This window comes from Euprymna scolopes, chromosome 23 (assembly GCF_053919585.1).
Source record: "Euprymna scolopes isolate OS-2025 chromosome 23, ASM5391958v1, whole genome shotgun sequence".
In the NCBI taxonomy this organism is placed as follows: domain Eukaryota; kingdom Metazoa; phylum Mollusca; class Cephalopoda; order Sepiida; family Sepiolidae; genus Euprymna; species Euprymna scolopes.
Window position 1 is genome coordinate 10,008,814 of NC_136504.1, and position 23,521 is coordinate 10,032,334.

Consider the following 23,521-nt stretch of genomic DNA (forward strand, 5'->3'; position numbering starts at 1 on the left):
TGAATGGCATAAGAGATTCAAAGATGGCAGGAAGTTTGTGAGGGATGGTGAGAGGTAAGAAAGGAGTAAGAAAGTCAGAACACCAGAGTTAATTGGCCAAATAAAGAATTTGATGAATAAGGACCGTTGTGTGTCTATAGACATTAAGTGCATAGTTTGATGTCAGTGTGAGAACTTGCAATTATTCGCAAGGAACTGAAGATGTGGAAGATTTGCACAAAGTTTGTACCAAGAGTGCTCAGAGAAGATCCATCCTCGTCACAGACTATTTGACCAAGATGAGCATCAATATAGTTCCTCACTTTCCGTATAGTTCACACCTTGCTCCCTGTAACTTTTGGTTATTCCCTAAGCTCAAGGAAAACCTTAGAGGCTGTCGTTAGGAGACAATTGAGGGGATGAAAGAGACTGTGACAAGGGTCACTGGAATGCTCACACAAGAGGACTTCCATGGGACCTTCCAGAAGTTGTTGGAACGGTACAACAAGTGCATTGCAGCAGGAGGAGATTACTTCGAAAGGGACTAGAGTTTTATGTGTGTACTATCAAGAAAAGTACCAACACGAAAAAAAAAGTCTGGAAATTTATTGACGACACCTTGTATATTAAAAGGATCTATTAATATAATTTAATTATTTCTTTCATGTATGGGCGAATTGATTTATATAAAACAAATAACATCAGTCAAAAATATAAATAGTACTATAATAGCTAAGATCACATAAAACATTTTCTTTTCCATTAAATAAAGCCAAAAAAGTTTCTTTTTATTAATTATTTTTATTAATTAATATTTTCAAGATTTTAGTTTTAAAATTATTTTTAAATAATTTTTCGTTGTACAGTTTAATCAAGACATTAAAAAATGAAAATATTCAAAAAGGTTATATTGTACATATCCGTTTTGGACTGAAGATCTCCGGAAAAAAAAAAAAATTAAATTAATTGATTGAGTAGTTTGTTTTTTTTACAGTGGAAAAAACATGTTTTTATGACAGCACGTTGAAGGTAGACATATTTAAAATTTAAAAAATTTTTGTTTGGATTTTTAGAACACGCCACAGGGAGATAACTCAATTTAAAGCACCTACACCCCCTCCCCATCTTTAATACTAGCTTTTCTTCCTAAAAATCAAACCTTTTGCTCGGTATCATAAATTGTTTTTTCGATGTAAAAAAAAAAAAAAAACTTGATGAAAGTAAGTAAAATTTTTTTTCAGAGAACTTTATTCCATAACGGATATGTACAATGTAAACTTTTTTCGATATTTTCATTTTTTTTAATGTCTTCATTAAACTGTACAAGTACCAAATTTTCTGTTGCAGAACAAGTAGAATAATGCAACTACTAATAAATCGATACTTATTTCCCTTTGATAAAAATTTAATTAATAAGGCTATGACAACAGCATATTCTTTCCATTGTTTTGACTCTCAAGTATATATCCGTTAATATCTTATATGTTTTTATATAGACTGATCTGGTTCTCATTTGATTAATCATGTCGAAATGTGTCGGATGTATTCTCAAGAGTCAAAACAATGAAAAGAATATGCTGTTGTCACAGCCCTACTAATTAAAAATAACTGTAAAGACTAAAAATAGAATTAACTTCCTTTAATTTTATGTGTAGAAGGGTAGTATAATTTTAAGTTGGCCTCCAGGTGTTTCCTCGATTGGTCCACATGCATCCCAACACTGCGCAATGCATAAAATATAGCCGATTAATACTGAATGACTACTTGCAAGTAGTGAGGAGCCATATCCTTCTCCAGCTTTCTTAATATGTATGCGCATAGAAGGAACACGGCTGATATAGAGGAATAAAGCATCACCACAGATCAGCTATTCGATGGGTAGCAGTAATTCCAGTTACACTCGTCAACAAACTGATGACACGGCTCTGAGAACAGCATCGCTTTATGGACGATTATCTATTATGTAAAGGAGAGATGTGTGAGTGGGTGTGTGGGTATGTGTGTGTGTCGCTAAAACTTGAAATCCAAAGCAGATAATAATGATTCTGGTACCGTCTTAAAAGGCAGGTACTCTGAAGCTTAGTATATGAAATTAAGAACAAAATATTCATTTTTTTTTTCTATCTTAACAACCATCGCTTTCTAAACGATTTGAGTATCTGTTCATGCATGAACCACTTCACCTCTCAGATATGTTAAATACATCATGGTATGACTATCACCATGGCTGAATCGGTTAGAGAGTTGTCATAGAACTATTAGTTTTTGCTTTCGTTTTCACCTTGCAGCAGATATTTCGTTTTTTTTTTTATTTTGAATATATTTTTGAAAACGTTTCTTCGGTAAACTTTTGCATTTAAACAGTTAAAAGATTTTTCTTTTTTTCATTTTTTTTTGTTTTTGTTTTGTACTTTGTATTATTTACTTAGCTCCAAACAAATAATTAGAGAATTTTTTTTTTTATTGACAGTCATTACTATTAAATGCATGGATATTTACTTACATAAATCACAAATTTATTTATTTTTATTTTTTTAAATCATAACCACTCAAAACTTTTTTTCCTCACTCACATGCCATTATTCTGAATTTGTAGCAGTGGGCCAAGTGGATTTTTTTTTCAAACCGATATAAATTATTGCACAGTAAAAATAATTAAATTAAAACTAAAATCATTTAGCAAGTGTAGACAAACAACTTTTTTATATGACCTGGGCAACACCGGGTAGACCTGCTAGTATATATATATATTAATTAAAACAAAGGGATGTAGTGTTTACCTGATATACGCAATGGTAAACTTCAAACTAATATAAATAACAGTATTTATATATAGAAAATTTAATCCTAACTGAATAAAAAAGTTCAATATGCAATAGAGAGTAGAGCTTATAAGAGAAAGAAAATTAAAACTAAGTTGAACTTTACAATCAAAATTTATTGTTTGGTTGAATACTCCAAAAAACAATTTACAAAGTCCTTATTCTGCAGAGTTTCCAAGAATGCTATTCTTGTTATTCTTCTGATCAGAGGGTATAAAGAAATCAGCAAATTATATTCGTAGCAATGGTAGAATTTGCTAGTTAAAGCATTAAGTGAAACCACAATTTATTGTAGTTATAAATTGCCAAATAAAAAAGTTAAAAAAATGTTGGATATGTAAAAAAAAATATATATAAAAACAAACCGTGTATAATATACACGGTTTGTTTTTATATATATATTCTTTTTACATATCCAACATTTTTTCACTTTTTCATTTGGCAATTTAAGTGCACCGATTATATCACTGTAACTAATGTTGAAGCATAAAGCCATTAATACTGTTTGGAAGGGTACAGGGATCCTCACTAATAATTTTCTAATCGAGCCTTGCATTTCGTGGTACTCACCCTGTGAAAAAAGCAAAATGATTGTGCCTACTTACATTTTCCACGGGGCCATGGTTTTTGTTCTCAAACATGTGTTCTGTGTTTTGGATGATTAACTTAATCAGGTGAAAATTGGTTTCAATGCAGTTACGAACTTTGCTAAGATGATCCCGGAAGTTAGGGATGATGGATCGATGGTGATCTGGCAGTTCATCATAGTAACGCTCTGTGTTTCGGATCCGGTTAAGAGAATAAAGTCTGAAAAGATTCAAGCAAACATAAGCAGATCTTGAAAGAACAAAACAAAGAATATGTTGGAATTTTTTAGATGAGGAATCGTTATTCATATTATTTGCATTCTTTGGATTACTGTTCTCATCTTGAGTATCATTTTCACAACAGTACTAGAATTGTCCGCAAGGACTTGTGGTGCAATAATTAGAGTACTTGGAAAAATTTAGTAAAAGTGATATTCTTCTGAAGGTTGAAGGTTTAATCCTTAGTGTGGAAGACCAAAAATACAATTGAAAATTACTTAGAATCTCTGACGAAACAAAAGCTGCTACCCCCATGAAATAAATGATTCTGTTCACAATTCTGTAAAGATTCCAGAGTTCAACAGAAAAAGGTTTGACAAGATATACCTGAAGAAGGTCAGAGTTCACATCAATCTAAATGTTGTGAAAATGACATTCCAAATGAGAACAGTCGTTCAAAGAATCGAAATAATATGAACAAACTTATCTTTAGTTGACATTTTGACAACTAAGAAAAAAAAAACTGCTTTTTTTCCACAGAACATACAGATCTCTGAGGACTTGTTTAGTGAACTTCCGCTCTTCAATAACAAATGTGTAAGACATACTACATAAACATATGAATAAAATACTATCAATGTGAAATAAATATATCTTTTGATTACGGAATGATAACTAACGATTATGTATATATATATATATATAACGAGGGTAGATAGAGGAAGAGAGTAAATTCAATTCTATAAAAGGAGACTTATCGGGATAATATAAAGCTCAACAAATTTAAATATTGCTTATATAGGAGACAATAGGAGTGGAAAATGAATTCACAAATACTATATATTGGAAAATATAGAATGAGTCATTTATTTAGTTTGGGGATAAAGAGTCCCCTTTATCCCAAAATAAATGTATGTATGTATGTATGTATGTATGTATATCCTTATTAAATAAATGACTCATTCTATATTTTTCAATATATAGTATTTCTGAGTTCATTTTCCACTCCTATTTTCTCATATATATATATATATATATATATAAATATATATATACATACATACACACACAGTAAGTTATGAAAACATATGGCTATTAAGCTTCACTAAATCCTCCGTGTCATGGTTTCCTCTCCGAGACTGTTAATATAGACAATAAACACATTTTCATTTATAAAACACATTATTCTAACTTCACACACATCTCACTTTAAAACTGAAAAGGATATACATTTAAACATCATGGGATAAAACCATAGCATAGGGCTATCAGATCCACATCAAAAAATGTGGAAGAATGGCGGAAGACACTGAAGGATACACTGTTGGATTTAATAGACAAAACTTGCGGATAAACAGAAAGGTTATCCAGGCATACATTAACATAGTTGAAATGGAGGACTCAATGAATAAAAAGATTAGAGGACAAGGATGTATGTCTGGTGGCAAAGAGGGGAGCAAGATGAACAATACAACAAACCAAGAGAGGGGGGGGGGCTGAGAAAGGTTTTCTGATATATTATGAAGGGATGATCCAAAGAATAACACAATCAAGATAGTTAAACATATGGCAAAGACAAGTGTCGATATTGTTGGGGATATATGCATTTGAAATGACAATGGAATATTGGAAACAAATGCATTACCTGAATATTCAAAGATTATTCTGAAATCTGAAGACATGAACTTGGTGCGGAATATGCATGTTGCTGATTTCCTTGGTCTCGGTGAATTGTTCAGCGATAAGCCAATGTGTAAAAATGTATGTAATACTTAATAGCAAAGTGGTGCGCTTATCGGTACGCCGTGTTTTAATGAAGTTGATATGCTATGTAACTGTTTGAAAATAGTGAAATTAAGTGATTAACTCAACGAAAGGAAACAACCAATAAAATCGCTGGAAAAGGTAAGGGTTGAAATGTCACTATGAGAAATTTTTTAATATAGAATTTTCATAGAACCAAGAAAATCTAGAAATTGTTAAAGCAGCATCTGGTCGAGCCATAGGAATGGAGAAATTGGATAAGAAGCTATAAGATGAAGGGTAATGATGCAGGGTCTTCATCGTTGAAGATTTGTGGGTTAAACAAGAATTGAGATGATCACAGAGTTGACAAAACTAGATGATGAAAGGGGGTATTCTGAAAGACTAGAAATCTAGTACAATTGTGGATGTAGAGAAAGCTTTCACAAAATGCCAAGACAGGTTGTCTTGTTGGCTTTATGTAAACTAGGAACAAATGAAGGTTGAAGGTTGTTACAAGCAATCTATTTATTAATAACGTACTACCTTTAATGTACGTACGTGCGTCACGATTTCCAAATTATAAATTATTCAATCAGGCAATTCTATTTATCAAAAAAGAGGACAGAAGGTGATTAAATTATATAGCAGAGCTCTATGGACAAATTTATCTTTAGTTGACCTTTGACAACTAAATATTTTTGTTTACTAGCCAAATGGAAAAGTTACTAGCCAAACCCATATGATTTTTAGAATATGACATCTTCGTTCTGTGACAAGTATGTATATCATAAAGATATTTTTTTTAATAAGTTTAATTCTAAATATACAACAAATTTTATGTTAATACTCGAAGGTATAAACATTCTAATTTCTTCAGATGTTTTTTAAACAGCCTTTGTTTAAAAAAAAAAAAAAAGGATATTGTTCTATTAAACTTTTGTTTAAATAATTTAACTTTGTTCGTTTTATTAAAAAAAAAGAAAAAAGTTGAAAAGATATTTTTCACTCACTAGTAAGCTTTGGAAGAGTGCCAGTAAAAAAAAAAATTTAAAAAAAAAAAAAAAAAATACAATCGCCAAAAGATTAGCGTTTCATTATTTCTAGTCGCCACTTAAAAAAAAATCATTCGCAAATGCGACTGTTTCACTCACAATGTAAAGCCCTGTATAGACACGCTAATTTAATGTTCATAGCGTTATCGCCTTTTATCCTCCTTTTTAATACATAGAACCGCCTAATCACCAAAGATGCAATGTAAAAAAATCTTTTTTCTTAAATGATGTCGCTTTTGATCTTCTAGCTAGGATCCAAGGGTAGTATCTGTTGTGTTTAAAGATGGTATAATGATACAGTGGAATTTCCGTTTGCGGCAGGCATTTATAATGTAAATATGTCACAGATTCCTTTAAGGATATTGGAGATAAACTAATAACCAGACATATTCTGACACTACGTACATAAATACTTTTAGTTTTAACAAAAGGGCTACAATAATATCGCAGGGCCTCCATTCATGCTGAACGTCCACAGAATGCCCATCAGCAATATATTACATATGAAAAATGTTGCTGTGGAATTTTCACAGGTCCCACTAGTATATAGAACTACAGGCTCAAAGTTGCGCTAGAATTAACAGCACATTAACAGCCTTAACATCAGGATTCTGTAGAGAGTCTGTTGGTTTTCATTTGTGTCTCAGAAGCATTGTCAAGTTTTTTTTTGTTTTTCTTTTTTTACTTGGGAGTCACCACTTATCAAGGCCCAAAGGCCACTCAAAGATAAGAGTTAATGAATGTAAGGTGGCAGTGTAGTAATTGTTTATGGTGTAAATTAGGTAGAATTTGATTTATGAGGACAGTTCAACAAAAACTTGCTTACATTGGACTTGAAGGCTACTATGTTGTATTTAATTGGGAAGCAGGACAATGGAACAGTGTTCCATGGGTGGGTAGTTCTGGAAGAGAAGCTTTGTTTGGGAAATCTGCATTTAGATTTAGGCACAGATAAAGAGTGGGGGAAATCGTTTATAGTGGTTGTAGCTAGTCAAGTGTTTTTTGTGAAAGTTTTGTAAGGGGGGGACTATAGATTGGAGTTCAGTCGAGCACTTATGAAAATAATGATAGAGCAGAGACAGGCTCGCAACGTCTCTTCTGTGGGAAAGAGATTGCAGGGAAGAGAAAAGGGCATCACCTATTAAGTTTCCAAGCCAGTTTTGAACTCTATCAAGGTTGTGTAAGGCTCGCCAAGTAGCTCTTGCCCAGATGTGGCAACGGTACTCCATTTTAGGGCATACCTGGCTCATACAGATAAAGGATTGCATCAGCAGTGAGATACCTACTAGAGCGATAGAGTGATCCAACCATTTTCTAGCATACAGAAGACGTTGATGATTTGGGTTTGCCTATGAAACAATGGAAGACCTACTTGTTCAGTTAAAGACTTGGAGAAATATAGAAAGCAGAATGAACCAAAGTGATATCTTTATTTTTTTTTATTTTTTATTTTTTTTTTTACTTACAATCACCCCCAATGGCACATCGACACTTGCACATAAGGAGCTACGATTTGAAACCATGTTTAGGAAAGATAAACAAGATATTGATTTACATTACAATTAAACTTCTGCATATCAGTACAGTTTGGGAAGTAGACAACAGGAAGGAAATGTTAAAGTCTAGCTGTTCGAGAGAAGAAACTATTAGAGTAGAAAGCTTTCTGGCATTTAAGGACCTCAATAGTGAAGGGGTGTGATTTTGCTGCTAAGCAGGTTTATTGAGAATATGTACGTCGAGGGGGCACAAGTGCAATAAGTTCATCAGAGCACATTCTATTAAAATACTTGTAAAACAGGCACAGAGATGCAACATTGCTGCGATGGGATATGGGTTGGAGCTTAGTTGACAAAGTGGGATATATTAGATTGAAAACCCCTTTTTGGGACACTATCTAAGGAGAAACTAGTAGTAGATGCACCAGCCCAGATGAGGCAACAATACTCCATGCATGGAGAGGTACAAGATACTCTCAGGTGTGAGTAGTCTCCCAGCACAATAGAGGGAGCCCACCTTCTTTGCAGCCGCCTTTGCAATGTTCTTAATGTATTTGTTCTAGTTTATATTGCCCGGTAAATATGTTATGAAAAGTTCTATGACATCTTTATCATAAATTTTTGACAGCATTAATCTCACTTCAAACAAACAGTTCAACTTAAAAATAAGAGAATCATAATGAAAGAATCATAAATCTAAGGTATTTTTTAATGATGTAATTATGATACCCCCCCCCTAAAAAAAACACACAATTCTTACGATTAACGATTCCGATTAATCGTCCTACCACTAGTTTATATTACTTGTATTGATCGGACTATTGTTCTTATCTTGAAGGTTATTTTTGTAAGGTTTTGGTCGGATTGGCCTTCCACCATCCTCAGGCATATTGGTCGTGGTTTGGAAAACAAAAGAGAAAAGTTGCTGACTCCGTAGATATTTTCGTATTCTTTGAGTTAGTCTCTATTTTATGGTTATAGTTTTGTATTTGTGAAAAAAAAAAAAATAGGTTGACAAAGGAGAGGTAACTCTAATAAAGATGCACAGCCGAAATTTTAAGGGTGTACAATGTTTGTTTTTTCTATAATTAGAGGGTCCAAAATTTTACTAAATTCCGGGCTTGATCTGCTTAGTTATTTTTTTTTTTTTTTAGCATATGTGCTGCCTCCTTGAGTCACCTGACCCTCCACCTTGCATCCCTGTCAATTATTTTGACCTCGTTCCACAAAGGGCAGAGCGTTCCTTTTTCTTTCCATGTGATCGGCTAGTCCCAACTTTTCAACCTTTCCCAGTCTCATGTGTCTCAAGATGAGAACAATAGTCCAATCAAAACAAGTAATACAAACAATCAGCCCGCATCTCAAAACTTCAGAACTATAATGTTTAGTGTTGCTAAGTTAAACACTTGCAGAAATTCTTTGACAAAAATCCTTTAAATATGAAAAGAGAGCATGAGAGTTTCTGGTGTGAAATAAATTTTTCTAAAATTATTGTTTGATTCACATAAAGCAACTCAAGAACAAGCATCAAGTTTTTGAAATTATCTTTAAAATATTATTTACTAGCAGCGCGTGCCCGGCCTTTGCAGAGTCGTAAAATATGCTTAAATATTTTAATCCATGCAAATTTCATATTTATTACTAGAAGATGAACCCGGTGTTGTCCGGTATTAAACGTAACATTAAATTCTTTAAAAAAAAAAATAAATAAATAAATAAAAAATGGAAAGAAACATGTGCATGCAAGTATCATGTTTTTTTTTTTCTAAACTGTTCACATTTTGTAATTAAAAGAAGAAAAAAAAATAAGCAATACTCAAAATGAGATCGAAACCCAAACCTAAAGACAGAAAGTATGATAACCATTGGACCAACTTGACATGATTTTTAGAAAGTATTTTCAAACTTAATGAAACTGTTGACAAATAGATAAAATGCTTTCCAACTTATGCTGCTGTGCCCAGTCAAAATTTTCCTCAAAGAGAACCGTTAATTTAACAATGAAATTTTTAAAAAATAATTGGACCAAATGACGATATCCAGACATTAATCCATTAACGCTATTTTAGTTGGAAATATGGGCTGGCGTTCTAAGTTGAACGCAACGCACCAGTCCTTGCAGCTTTCAAACAATGACGATCTCTGCCCATTTTTACATAAAGATTTTTAACTATTTCCTTCTTTAACGAAATGAATTGCTCTACTGGTGACATTTTGAGCTTAATTGACAGTCACAGTCACACAACATATCTTTGCAGCTTCCACAACAACCTTCAATACTTCATTGTGTCACTAGGTGTAGCAGTGAGAATATGTTTGAGGTTGGCAGTTTTCCCACATGCCCTGCATTGATCAGATGTAGTTAACCCCCATACATGAAGGTTAACTAGTGTTGTTAAGATATGATAGGCTGCTTTTATAAGAAAGCTTACGTTTTTAGACTGCATATATTTACAGTTGCACCATGTAATTAGTTTTTTGGGGTTTTTTTTTGCTCTCCCACTTAGTCCATGCGCCTTGTTTACTTTGACCTACAGCTGGTGTGCCCATGTCATCAAAAATGACAACCACTTGTTGTACAAATAATACTAATACTTCAAGTTAGCTGCTGCTGATGCTTAGCATGCTTTAACTCATCATGAACAGATAGAATTCATTGCTCATATTTACATAAAGGATGTAATCTACTTATGAGGTGCCTTCAATAAGTTCCCAGACTTTTTTTTTTGTACAGACATTTTAAAACTGTTGTAGACTCCTGAAAATTCAGTATCTTATTGCTATACATCTTACGATATGATTGACTAATTTTTATGATTTCAGGTTCAAATGAACAGCTACAACAGGAATTGGAATACACCTTACTAACGCCTGATTGTCATAGCTGGTGAATTTCAAAAATGTAATCTGGACGTGAGGACACTTTAGAAGAACGATGTGCAATAAAATTCTGTTTTTAACTTGGAAAAAATGCCACAGAAACATACGGAATGCTTCAGACTGCTTTTGGATAATCTTGCATGAATCGAGCATCAGTTTTTGAGTGGCATAAGAGATTCAAGGAAAGCAGGGAGTCTGTAAGGGATGATAAGACATGTGGGAGGAGTAAGGAAGTCAGAAGATCAAAGTTGATTGGCTAAATAGAGAATTTCATGAATAAGAACTGTCGTGTGTCTATAAGTGCACAGTTTGATGTTAGTGTTGGAACTGTACACACAATTATTCGTGAGGAACTGACGATGTGGAAGATTTGAATAAAGTTTGTCCCAAGAGTTCTCAGAGAAGATCAGAAAGAAAGGCATTGTCATGGGAATCAAGTAACTTTTGGTTATTCCTTAAGCTCAAGGAAAACTTTAGAGGCTGCCGTCATGAGACGACTGGAGATGAAAGAGGCTATGACGAGGGTCATTAACACTCGCACATGAGAGGACTTCTATGGGGCTTTCCAAAAGTTGTTGGAACGGTACTTCAAGTGCATTGCAGCCAGTATGCAATTAGAGCCTACAGCTTTGCTATAAGAAAGCTGCTTTACAGCTTTCTCGACTTCCTAGATAGTGAGCAACTCATCAAGAGTTTAATTTGTGGAAGTTGTGCAATTGCCTCATCATTGATTAAATAAGGCCTATTTAGTACAGAGTTGAGGTGCTCAGCACATCTGTATAAAATATTGGCACGCTCTGTTATCAGTTTCATCTCATTAGGATTCAGAGTGACGAAAACCTGTGGTCTCTATATTTAAGGGCATCATGCAATCTCTTTGAGTCATGCATATCTGCCTATTTCTGTGTTGAGAGATTCATCATCAAACTATCTTGTATTTTGCATAGTTTTATTTGACCAGTACTTTGTAAATGCTTCCTCTTTTGAGATGGAACTTGGATTCTGCTGAAGTGCATTGTGACACTTATGCCTTATTTATGAATAGTTCCTGTATCTCATCATTATCATCAAACCAATCATGTTTCTTCTGGAATGGTCCAATCACTTCCAGTGATGAAGTATGTACAGCTTCCTTGAAGTCTGTCCAGTCATCTTCAATATCAGAATAACCAAACTGTAGTTCAGCAAGTCTTCCATTGAGATTATTCGCAAGGAGAGTTGCATTTGCTCCCACTTTTAGTTTGGAGATGTTAATGTGCTTGGCCATCTTTGTTCTCTGTGTCTGCCGCTTGGCTACAATACAGAGTCTAAGCTTCGAGAAAACAAGTCTATGGTCAATCCAGCACTTAGTACCCTACATAGCCTAATCAGATGCTAGTGTTTGGATCTTTGGTGCATCCAGGTGGTTTTGTTCCAATTAGCTTAATGAAACAGTATTGGTGATTAAGAGATCAGGTTTTTAGGAGCAGCAATCCATTATGGTTACACTTGCCAAATCTATTTCTATTTTTTAGGTTTGTTAGTCTGTACCAACTTTGTCTATAAAGAAGGTTCTGGCCTCAAAATAGTCCATCGGAAATAAGTGTAGTGTCCCTTTCTATGCGCAATATGGCACTACAATTACCCCGATATAATACAACAGCTGATCTTAGCACTACCTAAGAGTTAGGGCTCCTGTACTGCAAATCAATAACAGCAGCAAGACAAGCTGTAAAACCTGTACCCTCAATCTGATACAATAAGAACAATTCCATCTAGTCATATGAATTTAAGTGGCAAGAAATGTTTTCAAAGATGCCCAGATAGAGAAAGAGATGGATGGGACGGCATTCATTATTTTAGTCATCTGCATCTGGTTAATAGAAGAAGGAGTACAAAGCTGGACAATAGGCATAGTTTATCTAGTCATTAAGCAATTTAGCCTTGCAAATCTGATACGTTTGTTTGAGATTCCAACTCTAAGAAGGTTGTCAACAAGGACTAATGAGACCAACTTCCCTCATTGGTTTTATATGTTTTCCTTCTCCTAGATGGATGATCGAACCAGATCTCCAAATACATGTCTCTGAGAGGGGTAATCTCTTGAAATTTTGGTAAATACTAAGTATTTCCTTAAATTTTCCACTTATTTTAGTTTTAAGTAGCATATTTACTGTGTACAAGAGGGAATGAAAAAATTGTCGCCCTAGAAAAGACGACATGATTCCATTTCCATTTGATGAAAACAGGTTTTCCTTTTTTGTTCTTTTTTGTTGCAGACCATCTACTAGTTGGCCAGTTGTGTACAAATCCCAAGAGCGATAAGAGCTTTCATGTCTAAAAGTGACACACTGTTCAACGAGCGAGATCGGAGATGCAACGCTGTACAACTCATGCTCTCTACTGATCTAAGTTATGACAACAGGACCATTGCCATCACCCTCAAAATGCAAATCCAAATGGTTCAACATTCAAAGGCAGAGTTCAACGCATCGGACAACCCTTTGGAAGTGGTGTAGCGGAAGCCCAATGACACTGCCAGGAAGACGCGGACCAAGCAGTTCATCGAAAACGCCTAGGCATTAACTGATGAAACTCTCCAGCGGCATATTCGGAAGATTGCCAGAAATTTAGGCGTCTGTGAACGCATATGTGAAGAAGGACTTGAAGCATAGGTCCAGACAGGTAAGATCTTGACTGACAAAGACAAAGAACCCCGGGCTAATCAAGTTCATCAGGTTGCTCAACAAACTGAAGCATTCCAAGAAATCAAACATACAAAGAATTTCTGCCAGGACCAGGTGCACAACAGCCAAAACCATCACTGGATTGCCACGAATAACAGGGATGTGCTCAGGGTGGTGAAAACAAAGTTTCTGGCCATGGTTATGGTCTTTGGTGTGGTTTCAAGTGAGGGCCACATCAAGTCACCATACATTCTTAAAGTAGGCTTGAAAGTGAACACCAAAGTGTATCTGGATGTACTGAAAAGTGTGGTGATCCCTTGGTGCAATCAGGTGGCCACTGGCAGACCCTGGATATGGCAGCAGGACTCGGCGCCAGCCCACAAGTCCAAAAGGACCCAGGCACCTCTATTCACTTTTTTGATCCATTTTCTGGCACAGGGCGCAGAATGTAATCTTTTCCTATCACATCAGATCTTGCTGTTTAAAGAACGCGATCAGATCCTGATCAGCAAAAGATCAACCCCCCTTCTCATTCAGTTGCAACGTTCACACCACCATTCTTGCTATGGCTAGGATTGCGAGAAACATCATTCTGTTTCACTGTGGATGATGTAGGATGCGTCAAGCGGGCAAGGATGCTCGAGATTGATACAAGCAGTCACCTTGTTGACATAGGCGCCGTCCCGCAGTTCACTGCATTCAAAGTGTTCTGGCATTTCCTCTGCTGGTTTTTTGCAATGGGGACTAGGACGACCTCACTAATTTGGCACTGTATTGTATGGCGTTGAGGGGTAATGCGTTTTGGGTCAATCGCTAAGTCATGGAAAATTCAGAGTTGTTAAAATGACTCAAACCTGGCACCCAGCTCCACTGGGTGCAGATCTCTTCCTTTGACAACTCCATACGCTCGACGAGCAGGTTGTCAGCAGCCCCTCCACTAACTAGTTCCCTATACAGTTCCTTTCTTGAAAAGTCATAAAAGATCGCTAAACCTTGCGATCTTCCTGAGCATGACTCTACACTATCATCCCACGGCCTATAATGAGCCTCGACCGACTTAGTTAAAGATGAAGTGGGGAAAGGTACCATCCACCAATGGGGTTCCATGCAGACTCTTCTGCCAATGTTCAACTCAGGAAACAGACTCTCAATGTCTCAATTGGGCGGTTCCAAGCCTCCCTCATATGGATGTTGAACACAGACCTGTCTGCGAACCCAATGCTTACCCTTGTCCCAAAGAAGTGAGGACAGGACATACTGAAGGAATTTTAGATAATTCGTAGGCAGAGGAAGTATAGCCAGTTAGTATGGAATGAGAGGAAAGATGTAAGTGGTGCACACCTCTGCTCTACGCTTTAAGGAAAGTTTCCTTCGAACCCACAAGCCAACCTCTGCTCCAACCTTTCACCATATCTCTGACCAATTCATTTCGAGTTGGAGACCCAATCCAAACCACATGCCAAAGATCCAAACGTGGTCATCCATCGAACTGAAGATAGCTGGAAGGGTAGTGGCGTCCCTCTAAGCCGTCAATCACAGACCTACCGGCTTGCTGCAGTTGATTTTGGTCCCTGTGATCTTTTTATACTGCATGAGCGCCTCCATTACTACCTTGATGTTTCAGAAGTACGACACAAAGACGGGGATGTCATCAAAAGCAGAGACCCTAGCTCTTAATCTGCCAGGCAAAGCTATTGCGTGCAGGACCGGATTTGCTTCCCCACACCTTAGCCTCCTCTGTTTTGATCTATGCAATCTTTCAGGCCCCTCCACAACAATAAAAAATTTAAAAATACATACACTCCCAATTTTTTCCTGTCATTATTTTTTATTTACAACTTTTTGAGAACATCATGACGCTATCTTTGTACCCACTCCACAAAAAAAAAAAAAAATTATTATTATAGACAACAAATTGAAACCGTGGTAAAGAAACCAATATATAACAAATAAATGCTACCAAAGGCAAGATAAGTTACTCTTCTCCCTACCTAGGTCAATTTTTAAGGTGCATATGCATCTATGTTACCACACTATTTTTTTAAATAGTATTTTCAAGTTAAATTCAGTTTTACGATATATTTGTTTATTAAATTATAAGGTGAAAGCACAAAATATCATCCCCTCCTCATGTTAAGAATGGTTTTTAATAACATTATTATTTCAGTAACAGATGCACAAATACAGTTTTTAATGTTTTTACTTATTTTAAAGAGTTTTTTTTAATTTGAAACGAGTAGTGACAAGTTGTGAACTTAGAAAAACAAAGGGTTAATTTTCTGCTGTGATACTGTCGACCAAGTACCACGTGTTCTAACTTTCCCAAAGTGAAAGCTAAGCTCGAATTTCAGACTCCATTGTGCTATTTGCACCAAAATTGTTTCATAATTTAAAAAAAATTTTTTTGTAACTTTATTTTTAAGTTGTCCAAATTTTTTTTTTGTTACTTTTTTTGACAAAACCTAATAAAAACAAAAAAAATATATATTTCATAAGTACCTATGAACTCCATCATTCTGCACCGACCTATAAACTTCAACAATTGTTTTGGTAAATCTTTACCTGGTTTCCACTTTAACATTTCCCTTTAAAATGATTACTTTTGAAGGTTTTCAGCTATGCTGAAAACGTTTATCGCATTTCAATTTTCTGCAAGTAAGTAGTTTTCCGGATATTAAGCAATGCCATTTCTTATGTTATTACTGATGGCCATTTTGGTAAGTGCGCGCTTGTGCGTAATTTCTCGGGTTTCGTGGGGTTTGTATTACTACGCACATAGATTCAAAAAAGTTGTCAAAAAACAAATATATCATAAATAAATGTTATCAAAGACAAGATAAGTTACTTTTCTACCTAACTGGACACTTTTTTAGTGTTTTTATTGAATGTAACATGTTTATTCAGCTCGAAAAACACAGTGTTTACCGATATATTGTAAAATTTAAAATGGCACCCAATTCTCTCTTGAACACAGTAAGTTTGGGAAAAGGTGTTAAAAATAAAAAACTACACAAAATACTGTTAGAAAACCACCAAATATATGTCAGCCTATGTCATGGTAACATATTGAGAGAGTTTCTAACAGCATTTTGTATAGTTTTTTATTTTTAACTCATTTTCCCAAACTTACTGTAATCAAGAGAGAGAGTCGAGCGCCATTTTAAATTTTCCGATACATCGCTAAACACTGTATGTATGAATAAACCTGTTACATTAAATAAAAACGCTAAAAAGGTATCCAGTTAGGTAAAAAAGTAACTTATCTTTCTTTTGATAACATTTATTTGTTATATATTTGTTTTTTGACAACTTTTTCGAATCTATGTGTCATGAGAAATTCCATTTACATTTGCCATCTTTTTTGTTTAGGCCGTCCACGCAGTTTGGTGGTCGTCCGTGATTGGTTAATTTTGAATGAGTCAAGTGAATTGCTTGGCACCCTTTTTGTATCATGCTTTTATTTTTCAGTCCCAGCAGGAACTCTTCAAGGGATGGACTCCAACTCAGCAGCTCCCACACGTGAAGGGAGCTACGTCAATATCTTCATGTTGTATCACCAAACTGTTGGTGAAGAAAGGATCACATCTCTACAAGCAGAGACAATTTTATATTGCTGAAATCATCATAATTACAGGATGACATTCGTGAACATTTTTTCATGTTTTATTTACCAAATATTGGATCTTATCTCAATTCAACTAGAGTCCCAATCGACTCGCATTATGACTAATTATAGGCGCCAACATTTCCGCAGAGTCCACCATGAATATACATGGATCCTTTCGAGGAATAAAGAACTAACACTCCAACAACAGGAGTTCATACTATCGGCTCTATGCTATAGAGGCAAAACTGGCCACCATTTTGCAAATGGACTACATCAGAACCAATAAACTTTCATTGCTGTTACTTTTGAATAAATTTTGGGTTTGAAATGTATGGCTTTTGTATCTGTGGATTCTTTTGCTTCTGCAGGGAGTAAATTGGGATGTGAGAAATAATTTCTTACAGTGTATAAATACACACTCAAGTAGTCATTTTAAAGGAAAATGTTAAGGTGGAAAATAGATTAAAATTTACCTCTTTTTATATATAAGGATATTATTCGGCTTCTGTTGAACAAATAAAAACAACAAATAAACATGGCAAAGTGAAAGTTTTCGTGGAGAAAACATTTTGAGAAATCTGTTTATTTTTTATATTCATGCATAAAATTGGGAAATATTAACATTTGAAGGGTGCAAATTTACAGATATATTTTAATTTGAAAATAATTCGTGTTTATTTACAAAAATTCCTGAATTAAATGCATTGTTATTGCTTTTTTTTGTTTGTTTTTTCTTGTTTTTTTTTTTTTTAAAGGGGTTACACATTACAACAGACAATCCCCCCCCCCCTCGAAATCTTACATTAAAGCAAGTCAAGAACATTTTAAAATAAGAGTGTTTTTAGGGAGTAAAGAGAAGTATAGAGTTTAAGGGGCCATTTCATGAATTATTTCATTTTGCAGAGAGGGAGGGGTAAAATGATGTCAGTTAATGTAAAAAAGTACACAAATCACCCCCTTCAAGAGCAGCCATCTTAACATGTTCCCCTTTCCTTTTTATGTTTTTTTTTTAACGAAACCTCATCGTCTCAAATGCCGCAGACGATGCACTGATAAGCAGCTGACAAATCAATCAAAATGTCTCTTCTGTGAATTTTTTAGGAATCCAATTCTTTTTTCATTCATTTTTGGTTTTTATTTATGGATTTAATTTTATAAAATATCAAATTAAAAATGTCGGTTCTTATTCGGAATTCAACCTAATTATTATTATTATTTTTTTTTTTAATAAAGAAAAATCTTTATTGTGTACGTCCGTCACAGAACGAAGATGTCTTATTCCAAAAATCACGTAAATAATTTTAAAAAAGAAAGAAAAAAACGTAAAAAAAAGCAAAAAACAAAAAAAACAAAACGTAAATAATAAATTTAACATCAAACGATCTCACATTTCTGAGCAGTACTAGCATTATAAAGCAGTTTACCCCTCTTTTTAGGGAAGAATCTACTTTTTTATGCCATTACACGTGTGTTTTTACACCCTTTAAAATTTAGGCTTAAAAAAAAAAAAAAAGGATGCTAATGCAGAATGATCCGCGCTATTTTTTAAATCGTATTCCCAAGTTTAATTAAAGTTTTATGGTATGTTTTTATTTTTTTTATTCAATTGTAAGGCTAAAGTACAGAATAGGTACAAAACGCCCTCCCCTCCCCATGTTAAGAATGGCTTTTTAAATAATAGCCTTATTATTTCAGCACGGATCACTCTCTGCATGAATACCAAAAAAAGTTAACAACCCTAAAAAGTTAGAATGCCAAAGAAATGAAGGATTACGAAACTGATCCCCTACTTTAAATTCTAAATTAATGTTCACATGCGTGTTCTTTCCTTCTTTCCGCAAAGTTTATCGGGGTGTGTTCACATGTAATCGCCTAAAAAAAGCAGAATGTCGGGGGGGGGGGGTAGTTGAAGGTGTTTATCTACAATTTTACCATAATTTTTTTTTTCTTGATTAGAATTTAGAAACTTTTATATTTTTATATATATATATATATATATATATATATATTTTTTTTTTTTTTTTTTTTTTTTTTTTTTTTTTTACAAAAATGGTGATTGGCCAAATTAGATCAATAAAATCTGGCACACAGTATTAAACCTGGGTTTATAAAATGAAACAAAAAAAAAACAAAGAAAAAAAAACAAAGAAAAAACGGAGAAACACTTGATTTATATTTACAGTTTTTTTTTTGTTGTTGTTGTTTTTTAATATATGTCGGCTGTTTTTTTTTATTCTGAAATGCAACAATTTAAAATAAATGCAGTTTCTTCGAAATAAGAACAAAATTCGAACGTCATAAAATTGAATTTCAATCAAAAACCAATGTTATTTCCTTAATGGTCATGTCGCAAATAGTAACATATTCTTGTGTTATCACACTCACATCTGTTTTCTTCCGAGTGACTGTCGTTTAATTATTATGACCTTCCATTTCTTGTAATAAATTTTACCAAGAATTCTTCAGAAGTTTTGGTTTCGGTTTTAGCTGAAGGAACTCAAGTCATGTGGATATACTTTTGGAACCACATATTTATAATATATAAGAATTGACTCTATAATAATATATACGAAATGTGCATAAATTAATACATTATATTTAAGCGTATTTTACGACCGGGCTACGCTGAGCGTCCCTACTAGCTTAGATAAATATTTTTGCAGTTTTAACATAAAGAGCTACAAAAATATCAGGGTGTCTTCACTTACACTGAACATCCACAGAATGCCAACATCAATATATTACATATGAAAGAGTCCGCCGTGGAATTTCCACAGGTCCCGCTAGTACTGCATTATTTATATAAAATACGTACTTTCACGATTTTACGATTCATTGATCCGCCATTGAAATGTAACAAGACCGATTGCAGTTACCTCCCTTGCTAGGATACGAACTCGTATGTTTATTATTTAAAACAAAAACTAGCAGTTTCCTTCGAAAACTTTATTCAGTAAGAATTCATTTGGCGCTTATGCACTTGTACGGCACAATCACGTTGACACCCCGGTTCTCGCCAGATCACCGAAGTTGAGCAACGTTGAGCCTGGCAGTACCAGATGGGTGACCATTTGGGAAGGCTAGGCGCTGTCTGTACCTTCTGGGAAGGTTGGGCGTGGAGCCAGCCAGCACCCTCACCCTGAAAAAAGAACTCCTCGCTGCAAAAACATCTACAAGGCTATGGGTGGATGGATGGCTTATGCACTTATGTTACCGTGCTATCATTTTTTTTTAAATAGTATTTTCGAGTTAAATTCAAATTGTTAGGTTAAAGTGCCGAATAATTACAAAACATCTTCCTCTCTCCACGTTAAGAATAGCTTTCTAAATAATAGCGTTATTAGCACGGTAATACAAGTGCATTCGTTTTCTACTTTTATCATTTTTCGTAATTTTTGGATATTTTACTAATTTCAACATGACAATTAAGTAGGAAGCATTGATTTTGATTGAAATTCAATATTTCCATTGCTATTCTTACTGAAGGAAAAACCAAACTGTAAAAATATTTCCAAGCAACACCAGACAAATAATCACGGTATTTATGCACAATTCAGGTGGTGCTGGTGCTCTGAAATAATAACGTTACTTAGAAATCCATTTTTAATATAGGGAGGGTACTTTGTAACTATTTAATAAACAAAAGATACTGCAACATTTGAATTTAAATTCAAAATATTATTTAAAAAATTAAAAAATATAGTACGGTATCTTCTCTGCATAAGCACCATAAACACAATATAATTCTATTTAGTACGTAGGATGCAGAATACGGACCGTGCTGAAATTAAGTTATTTAGAAACCCATTCTTAACATGGGGAGTGAGTTCTTCTATACTCCCACCTAATAATTTAATAAACAAGATACCTTAAAAATTGAATTTAACTTGAAAATCCTATCTAAAACAATAGTACGGTACCTTCTTTTTTTTAATGCAATGCGACAATATTTCAGTAAAAACATTGATTTTTTTGTTGTTGTTTTGTTTTTTGTTTTATTTTTGTTGTTGTTGTTGTTGTTGTTGTTGTTATGGTCACCTTTAAACTTTTCTAAATCATTATAAAATTTTAACGAAAAACTCGAGAGCCATGGGGGCTGGAGCTATACAAATACCATGATTTTAGAACGAAATGAAAATAAAAATGATTTTGAATACTTGTTTTTGTTTGGACTTTTTTTATGCTAGTACACTTATTGACCCGAGCTATTTTTTAAATAGTATTTTCTTTTCAAATTTAATTAAAGTTTTATATCTGTTTTTATTAAAGGTACTAGTGCAGAGAGTGATCCGGACGTAAATAATAACGTTATTATTTAAAAAGCCATTCTTAACATGGGCAGGGGAGGGTGTTTTGTTTTGTACCTATACTTCAACTTTACAACTGAATAAAAAAATAAAAAAAAACATATAAAAGTTTAATTACACTTGGAAATACGATTTAAAAAAATAGCGGGGATCACTCTCTGCACTAGCACCTTATTAAATGGTAAGGTTAAAGTACAGAATAGGTACAAAACACCCTCCTCAGTCCCTAAATAATAATATTCAACACGGATCAATAAGTGCACTAGTATCCTGTTTTTCTCCTTAGACCCCAAACCCACTAAAATATTATTGATTTTATCAATAATTCAAATAAATTCTTTTTCATTTATTGTAAAATTTTTGGGGGGAATGATTTATGAAGCTTTTTTTCTTCTTTAATAGAATTAATTTAGACATTTCAGTTTTATAAAATAATTTTGGTACTTATGCACTTTTGTTACTGTGCTGAAATAATAATAATAACGTTATTTAGAAAGCCATTCTTAACATGGAGAGGGGAGGGTGTTTTCTAACTATTCTCTGCTTTCACTTAACAATTAAAATAAAAGATATCGTAAACTTGAAAAAAAAATTTTTTTAAATAGCGCGGTAACAAAAGTGCAGAAGCACCATAATTTTTAAATTTAAATAATAATTGAATTTTTTCATAGCAAAAAACAAAATGTGATTATCTTTTTTTTCAAATATTTCTTTATTCGAGAACAACAAAATATTTCTAAAATTGTTTAAAACGTATCTTTCAAATTAAAGAAAAGAAATATTTCTCAGTACTAAATAAATTTTAATTTTAAGATCAATATTTTTTTTTTTATTGAAATTTTATTGAAAAAGAAAATAAAAATACGAAAAAAAAATCATAAAATTTCTTTAAATCATTGAAACATATATTTACATTTTGGATCGATTTTCTTTTTTTGTTATTATTCTAGAATAAATCTACTAAATTAAATACGAAAACTTATTCTTGTATTTCGCCAAAAATAAAATCCAAAACAATTTAACAAATATATATATATATATAATCTCAATTCACAACAATAAAAAATAAATAAATTAAGAAACAGTTTTGACAAAAGCCGGCCTCGTGTACGAAGCAGATCGGATATGTTTTGATTCGTAATATTTAATTATTTTGTTTCCCTCCAAAAAGCAAAAATAAAAAATTAACCCCCAGTTGATAAGAAATGTCCTCTTCTTTCTCACCTGTAATATTTGAATGCATTTACAATCCTTACAAAATGCTCCTTCTCCAACTCATCAGCATCTTTAACATTATTTTCTTCCGCCATGCTTAAAAGCTGAAACTGGCAAACAACAACGACCAATAGCGACCAAACAATCCACCAAGTGAAATTACGGAAGCCTATTCACGCCACAATCACGTTTTCTCAGCCTGGTGTGCACAATGGTTTTATCTCCTCTAAAAGTGTCTTTTGGGAAAGGGGACGTTGGATTATTATCGATTGAAACAACATTTTCAGATTACTGTGTCCGTTGGGGATACCAGGGTTTCATCAATCTACTCATCCCGAATTTAAGAAACAAATGTTTATATTCCGGAAAATTCAATTGGTGCCATTAGAAGTGAATATCTCAAAGTCGGAATTTAACTATCCAAAATTCAACTGGTTCCATTTCTTATTGATATGAACTTAAGTTGAATCCTTTAAAATGTTGTTTTAGCAATAATAAAAACAATTTAATAATTTAGTAATACCATTAAATTCCATGATTAAAAAATTTTTTAAAATATCAAGAGAAACGGTAATCGTTTGGCAATGGGGATCGTGAATCAGAATCGTTTGGAATGAAAACAGGCGTTTTGCGGGGTTACAATTCGTGCGTCTCTGAGATAGAATGACGTGCCTCGGGTTGGCCTAAGTCGTGTAGATGGGATCACATTAGAACACTCAATGCTAACTTGTCACTTATTTCAAGATGGTCCGATGTTATGATGTTCAAAATGGATGGTTAACTGAATAGCATGCTAACATCAAATACCAAATTCTGTATCTCCTCTTAGATAACAATGATAAGCTCGGCTATATTACTGTATTAGCCAAGTCGACCACAATATATCTCCATCTGGATCTATGGCGTTTTCTCTATTCTCAACCTTTTTGTTTTAATTTTCTGATC

At 33.9% G+C, this 23,521-nt stretch overlaps 1 protein-coding gene across 8 annotated transcripts in view; it reads right to left on the bottom strand.

Annotated features, from left to right (window-relative positions):
- LOC145245740 (carnosine N-methyltransferase-like) overlaps positions 1 to 22,734 on the bottom strand; it is a 380,463-nt gene extending 357,729 nt beyond the window's left edge. For all 8 annotated transcript variants that reach the window (XR_013863030.1, XM_080107334.1, XM_080107333.1 and 5 more), the window contains exons 1-2: positions 22,586 to 22,734; positions 3,407 to 3,608 (exon numbers count right to left, since the gene is read on the bottom strand). Coding sequence is in view for 7 of the 8 variants with exons in the window: in XM_080107334.1 (XP_079963460.1) it covers positions 3,407 to 3,608; positions 22,586 to 22,671 (288 nt within the window). In the remaining variant the exon portion in view is untranslated. The remainder of the gene's footprint in view (positions 1 to 3,406; positions 3,609 to 22,585) is intronic.
- Positions 22,735 to 23,521: the final 787 nt, after the last annotated feature.